Raw genomic sequence first — 7,614 nt, 5'->3', positions numbered from 1 at the left:
CATGGCACCCTGAACTATCGAGTAGTCATCAGCTTTGCTCTGCCAGACATTCATAACATCTGGTGTTGCTCCTGCAGCGGGCTTTGCACCTAGCGGTGCTTCCAGGATGTAATTCTTCTGTGCAGCAATGAGGATAATCCTCAAGATACGGACCCAGTCCGTGTAGTTGCTACCATCATCTTTCAACTTAGCTTTCTCTAGGAATGCATTAATATTCAATGGAACAACAACACGGGCCATTTATCTACAACAACATAGACATGCAAAATACTATCAGGTACTAAGTTCATGATAAATTAAAGTTCAATTAATCATATTACTTAAGAACTCCCACTTAGATAGACATCCCTCTAAACCTCTAAGTGATCACGTGATCCATATCAACTAAACCATGTCCGATCATCACGGGAGATGGAGTAGCTTTCAATGGTGAACATCACTATGTTGATCATATCTACTATATGATTCACACTCGACCTTACGGTCTCAGTGTTCCGAGGCCATATCTGCATATGATAGGCTCGTTAAGTTTAACCCAAGTATTCTGCTTGTACAAAACTGGCTTGCATCCGTTGTATGTGAACATAGAGCTTATCACACCCGATCATCACGTGGTGTCTCGGCACGACGAACTGTAGCAACAGTGCATACTCAGGGAGAACACTTATACCGTGAAATTTAGTCAGAGATCATCTTATAATGCTACCGCCATACTAAGCAAAATAAGATGCATAAGGGATAAATTTTACATGCAATCAATATAAGTAATATGATATGGCCATCATCATCTTGTGCCTTTGATCTCCATCTCCAAAGCACCGTCATGATCACCATCGTCACCGGCTTGACACCTAGATCTCCATCGCAACATCATTGTCGTCTCGCCAATTATTTCTTCCACGACTATCGCTACCGCTTAGTGATAAAGTAAAGCAATTACAAGGCGATTACATTTCATACAATAAAGTGACAACCATATGGCTTCTGCCAGTTGCCGATAACTTTGTTACAAAACATGATCATCTCATACAACATTTTATATAATCACGTCTTGACCATATCACATCACAACATGCCCTGCAAAAACAAGTTAGACGTCCTCTACTTTATTGTTGCAAGTTTTACGTGGCCGCTACGGGCTTAGCATGAACCGTTCTTACCTACGCATCAAAAACCACAACGATTTTTCGTCAAGTGTGCTATTTTAACCTTCAACAAGGACCGGGCGTAGTCACACTCGATTCAACTAAAGCTGGAGAAACAGACACCCACTAGTCACCTATCTGCGAAGCACGTCGGTAGAACCAGTCTCATGAACACGATCATGTAATGTTGGTCTGGGCCGCCTCATCCAACAATACCGCCGAATCAAAGTATGACATGCTGGTAAGCAGTATGACTATTATCGCCCACAACTCTTTGTGTTCTACTCGTGCATATAACATCTATGCATAGACCTGGCTCGGATGCCACTGTTGAGGAACGCAGTATTTCAAAAAAATCCTACGATCAAGCAAGATCTATCTAGGAGATGCATAGCAATGAGAGGGGAGAGTGTGTCTACGTACCCTCGTAGACCGAAAGCGGAAGCGTTTAGTAACGTGGTTGATGTAGTCAAACGTCTTCACAATCCAACCGATCAAGCACCGAATGTACGACACCTCCGTGATCTGCACACGTTCAGCTCGGTGACGTCCCTCGAACTCCAGATCTAGCTAAGGCCGAGGGAGAGTTTCGTCAGCACGACGGCGTGGTGACGATGATGATGAAGTTACCGACGCAGGGCTTCGCCTAAGCACTACGACAATATGACCGAGGTGGAAATCTGTGGAGGGGGGCACGACACACGGCAAAGAAATCAACTTGTGTGTCTATGGGGTGCCCCCTCCCCCGTATATAAAGGAGGGGAAGAGGGGCCCAGCCGGCCTCATGGGGCGCGCCCTAGGGGGGGGGAATCCTACTCCTAGTAGGAGTAGGTTCCCCCCTTTCCTAGTCCAACTAGGAAGGGAAGGAAGGAGGAAGGGGAGAGAAGGAGGGGGGCGTGCGCCACCTCCTGGCCAGCCCTCTCTCCTCTAAGGCCCATGGTGGCCCATTAACTTCGGGGGGGGGGGTGTTCTAGTAACCCTCCGGCACTCCGGTTTTATCCGAAACTCTCTGGAACACTTCCGGTGTCCCAACTACATGGTCCAATATATCAATCTTTATGTCTCGGCCATTTCGAGACTCCTCGTCATGTCCGTGATCACACCCGGGACTCCGAAAAACCTTTAGTATATCAAATCACATAAGTCATAATACATATCGTCATCGAACGTTAAGCGTGCGCACCCTACGGGTTCGAGAACTATGTAGACATGACCGTGACACATCTCCGGTCAATAACCAATAGCGGAACCTGGATTCTCATATTGGTTCCTACATATTCTACGAAGATCTTTATCGGTCAAACCGCACAACAACATACGTTGTTCCCTTTGTCATCGGTATGTTACTTGCCTGAGATTCGATCGTTGGTATCATCATACCTAGTTCAATCTCATTACTGGCAAGTCTCTTTACTCGTTCCTTGACGCATCATCCCGTAATTAACTCATTAGTCACATTGCTTGCAAGGCTTATAGTGATGTGCATTACCGAGAGGGCCCAAAGATACCTCTCTCACAATCGGAGTGACAAATCCTAATCTAGATCTATGCCAATTCAACAAACACCATTGGAGACACCTGTAGAGCATCTTTATAATCACCCAGTTACGTTTTGATGTTTGACAGCACGCAAGGTGTTCCTCCAGTATTCGGGAGTTGCATAATCTCATAGTCATAGGAACACATATAAGTCATGACGAAAGCAATAGCAATAAACTAAACGATCATAGTGCTAAGCTAACGGATGGGTGTTGTCCATCACATCATTCTCTAATGATGTGATCCCGTTCATCAAATGACAACACATGTCTATGGCTAGGAAACTCAACCATCTTTGATCAACGAGCTAGTCTATTAGAGGCATACTAGGGACACTCTGTTTCTCAATGTATTCACACATGTACTAAGTTTCCGGTTAATACAATTCTAGCATGAATAATAAACATTTATCATGATATAAGGAAATATAAATAACAACTTTATTATTACCTCTAGGGCATATTTCCTTCACCCAGTTGCGAGTCGAAGGTGGACTTGCAACTTGGACAACTACGAAACTATGAGCTCAGTTGCGAGTCAAGGGTTGACTTGTAACTGGGATGAAACAAACTACAGTCTCAGTTATGAGTCAATGATGGACTTGAAACTGGAATGAAAGACAAAACACATGCCCAGTTGTGAGTCAAGGGTGGGCTTGCAATTGGGATAAAACAAACTACAGACATAGTTGCGAGTCGAGGTTGGACTTATAACCGAGATAACTATATAAAACTATGATACGAGTTGCAAGTCGAGGGTGGACTTGCAACTGGGACAACTACAGATTATGAGCCCAGTTATGAGTCATTGATGGACTTGCAACTGGGATGAAAAACAAACCACAGGCCCGGTTGTGAATCAGTGACGATTTTGCAATTGGGATGAAAGAAACTACGACCCAGTTGTGAGTCAAATGCTCTCTTGAAATCCCAACTCGTTGTCCTCCCCAACAACAATATAAAATAAAATTAAATGAAAATAATTGATGAAACAAAAAAATTAAAGTGAGTGAGAAACTAGTTAATAGACGAGACGAAGAGAGAATGGAGAATGATTAAACCTCACATATCACGCGTCTCTCTATCACGACTCTCTCCCTCTCATTTGTTTCCACCAACTTCTCGAGAAAAACAAACAAAAAATGAAATGGTTGTTCACACAACATATATAGAATGCAACCCACACAGAGGTAAACACATCCCACCCATGGATCGGACAGAAAGGAACAACAACCCAGGGGTGGGGGTGTGGGCTTCATGTGACACGTAAACATGGCACACCGCTAAATGACACAAAAGCTGGCCGGAAAAACATGAATATGGGCGTATGAATTGTACATTTAGGGAATTAACTGGGACTTAACCATTTTACATCTAATGAGAATTTGTAAATCCAATGTTCAAAATTCTTTGCGATCTATACGCCTTATTTTTGGTGTAGAAAAATTACCAAAATAAAAGAGAAAAAGTTACTAGAAGTTACTAGAGAAAACAAAAACAAAAAGGACAAACAATCCACATCGAAAAAGAATAATGAGCTGAGTACGATGCATTTTTCTGTAACAAGTGCCTTGAAATGAGCACAAAATGCAAAAGAAAGCCCCCACGTAAAAAAACACAATGAAAATAAATTGAACAAAGAAATAAAGGGTCAAATAATGGCTGCGCATGCTACAAAAGCTACTTCAGGCAAAAAAAAAAAGGTCAACGAGTTACGCGCATGCACGCTCCTACCAGCTCGCTCCGCTCAGTGAACAACGACGAACCGAGACACATCGTACCATGCGTAGCCACTAAAAACCCCTCAGAAAAGCCCGTAGTCAGCTCACTCAAGCAGGTGTGCGAGTGTGCATGTGCCTTGGAGCCCCCGCTCTGAAGTTCAAAGCGTATACGCGCCTAATTAATCTCACTAACGAGTGACGGCACATATTCCAAGGACATTAAACTAGGCAAATACTCAAGCAGGTCCTATGAACAGGGCGGTGTGCGAGTGTGCATGTGCCTTTGTTGCCCTTTCAACGGTATACTACCATAGAGCATAGAGGCAGGCTCACCAAAATACTACTTCTCTTCCACCCCGGAGCGAGCGAGCACACCCAAGAACTTCATGATGCCTTCCTCCAAGGACTTCCACTCGTCCTCCGTTAAGATCCCAGGCGCCGCCCCACCTCTCTCTCCCCGCGCCTGCGCCACGCATGCAGGCAACGCCGACGGCACCGCCAACGGCGCCGCAGCCATGGGGCTCTCGGGGTTTGCTGCCGACCGCTACACGTCGTCGCTCCAAACCCAGGAAGCCGTCGACGACCTCCTCAAGAAGTTCGGCGTGCGGAGGGAGTTCGCCGGGCTTCCGGCCGGCGACCTGTGCGCATCCACGCGGCCGCCTCCGAGAGGGTCCATGTGCGTGTACGCGCACGCGCTGGAGGCCGGGGTGCGCTTCCCTCTGCACGACTTCTTCGTCGACGCGCTCAAACACTACGGCCTCGCGCCCGGCCAGCTCGCGCCCAGCGGGTGGCGCGTCTTGGTGGGCTTCGTCGCGCTCTGCCAAGACGCAGGCGTGCGGCCGTCGCTGGCCGTCTTCCGCTGCTCCTTCAAGCTGGTCATGTTCGACCTCCTCAGAGGTTGGTACTGTTTCCAGTCCAAGGACGTCGCCATGTCGATCTTCACCGGCCTGACCTCATCCAACTCTGACGAAGGGTGGAAGGAGGGTTTCTTCTTCTTGACGTCGCCGGATCAATGGCCGTGCCCCGTGCATTGGCGCGAGACGGCGTCCACGAGCTCCACTACTAATCCGGTGCTGACAACCGAAGATGAGGCATCGGCCCTAAAGCTGCTAGGCGACCGCGTCCTCCCGATCGATCTCGGGACGTACCTCTCCGAGAAGGTCAATCTTGGCGCAGCCTTCTTCTCCAGCCTCACCGGTGCATCACCAGTGCCACCGCCGCCCCAGCAGTCTCCTCGTTCTAGTGGTGACAAAGGTAAAAACGTGCTTCCGACTCTCCACTCTGTCCAGAAGTACATGCGTTCAGTGAGATGATTTACATAATTACATTACACTGCTGGGTTGTGTGCTAGGGACCCAACCAGCCATCCGCGACATGACTAAGAGCTTGCGGGCGGAGAAGGTGAAAACAGAGCCGGACAGTGACAGGCCGCCGGCGTTGTCCGGGAAGAAGATAAAGCAAGAGGAGGCAACGTCGAAAGAGGGACCTCGCCGTTCTGAGCTGAGCAGCCTGCCTCTTGATGACCGTATCGGCTCGGCGTCCTGCCGGTGTTCCCCGCCGGGCTTTGGCCCCACCCCACGGTACTTTCCGGTGCCCGAGCCCTACGCTAGTGGTGAGGAAGGCGCTGCCGGCGCGACTGACTGGACGGCCCCGCGGAAGTTGCTGGAAAGCGTTCTCACACCATCACAGAAGCGCGAGTTGACCGAAGCTAAACCATCCGATGTCTTCGCGTACACCCACTCAGCATTGCTCCAGGTATATACACAGCAAATCGCTCCATGCTAAGTGCCGACAACATTGTCTTCCGCTGTTATCTTTGCGTGATTTGTTGCTTGTGGGTCGACGGTGACACCATGCAGGCAGCGAACTGCGTGGCTTTCTCTGTCGACTACAAGATGAAGCTGGAGGAGAAGCTGGCGGCGCTAGAGCGTGACGCTGCCAAAACTAGAAAAGCACCAAAACTAGAAAACATCTTCAATGTAATAAAAATTACATAGAGGTTTCTGGATTACCGAACGACCAAACTGCAACCAGAACGAGCCTCTAACAAGGTACTGTCATCGTTCCCCAGTTGAAGCCAGCCCGATCTTGTCGATAACAACCGGGATGTCTTTATGCACGTTGTTGTAAAAGTATTTACAGCGGAAACTTGCTAATTTGGATCACTAAACGCCCGCGGATGAGTCCATGTGTACTGACCGGACACACTTAAATTTTCTTCCACACAACCGGACACCTCAATTAGCACACCTCTAATCTATACAAAGACATGAAACGTTACGTAAACGATGCAACACACATCGTCCAGCTACTACATCAGGACATGCCATTGGACAACTAAAATTTGACATGTTCGCCCTACATACTAGCTATGGAGAAGATTATCCACGGCTGCCCTTACCTTTGTCGTACTTCTCGCGCAAATCGGCCAAAAACGCCATATGGATCAAGACGGATCTGCTCATCACCAGAGCTATTCGACCCGTCGTTTTCCTCCTTCTCCTCTTTTGGGGGCAGTCCCACCATGGCATGGACCTCCCGATTCTGCTCTCGGGCAAGGGCACATGTGTTCTTCCGCTGCCTCTTCTTTATGATGCGGGTGCAGATGGCTTCATCCTCCGCGGTAGCGCGCGTCGCGGCCACCATGTTGGTAGCGAGGCAGGCCTCAACTGCCCCCACCCTCTTCCCACGACAGGCACACCAGTACCGGTAGCTTTCTTACTTCGGTCCCCCGTAGATGGGGAAGATAAGGGACCGTGATGATCTAGCCCACAGGATCCGAGCGTCTGCTGCACCGACCCAATGGAGTCATGCCAAAATAGATCCTTTAGTCGACCGGGTGCAGTCCTCCTGGGGGCGAAGGAGGGCAATGCGGGCAACCATTACCTCCTCCAACCCACAAGGGACGGCACCCCAGTTGACGGATTCAGGGTGCCCGGAGTCAGATCTGCTGCCTGCCATGTCGGGAGAAGGCTGGATATCGCCGGACATGAGCTTGGGGCATAGTGAAGTGAAGTGGAGTGGCTAGGTTTGGTCCGGGGAGCAGATGGAGATGAATATATGTGGGGTTGGGGTGGGCCATCATGGGCCGACTCTGACGTAGCAGACGCACCGGGTCATGCCTGGGTCACCCCATATTCGGCCCATATTTGGGCTACATACGATGGGTGCCGATCAGCCCAGGCATTTGAGGCAGGTTTGAGGCGTCCG

General features: G+C 48.9%; 1 protein-coding gene across 1 annotated transcript; it reads left to right on the top strand.

The window, feature by feature from the left end:
* The first annotated feature begins 4,720 nt into the window (after window positions 1–4,720).
* LOC125525795 (uncharacterized) lies at window positions 4,721–6,550 on the top strand. The gene is made up of 3 exons (XM_087536383.1): window positions 4,721–5,658; window positions 5,756–6,159; window positions 6,264–6,550. The coding sequence occupies exons 1-3, from the start codon at window positions 4,791–4,793 to the stop codon at window positions 6,399–6,401; spliced, it is 1,410 nt and encodes a 469-aa protein (XP_087392509.1). The 5' UTR covers window positions 4,721–4,790; the 3' UTR covers window positions 6,402–6,550.
* The last annotated feature ends 1,064 nt before the right edge of the window (window positions 6,551–7,614 follow it).

This window comes from Triticum urartu, chromosome 7A (genome assembly GCF_056163025.1).
Source record: "Triticum urartu cultivar PI428250 chromosome 7A, HENAU_Tu73, whole genome shotgun sequence".
Lineage (NCBI taxonomy): Eukaryota > Viridiplantae > Streptophyta > Magnoliopsida > Poales > Poaceae > Triticum > Triticum urartu.
Note: the sequence above shows the minus strand (reverse complement) of the source record. Positions and strands in the feature narration are given on the sequence as shown.

Coding starts and splice junctions, on each gene's coding strand:
- LOC125525795 (XM_087536383.1), top strand. CDS start 4,791: ATGATGCCTTCCTCCAAGGACTTCCACTCGTCCTCCGTTAAGATCCCA. Junction 5,659..5,755: donor TCGTTCTAGTGGTGACAAAG/GTAAAAACGTGC, acceptor GTTGTGTGCTAG/GGACCCAACCAGCCATCCGC. Junction 6,160..6,263: donor CCCACTCAGCATTGCTCCAG/GTATATACACAG, acceptor GACACCATGCAG/GCAGCGAACTGCGTGGCTTT.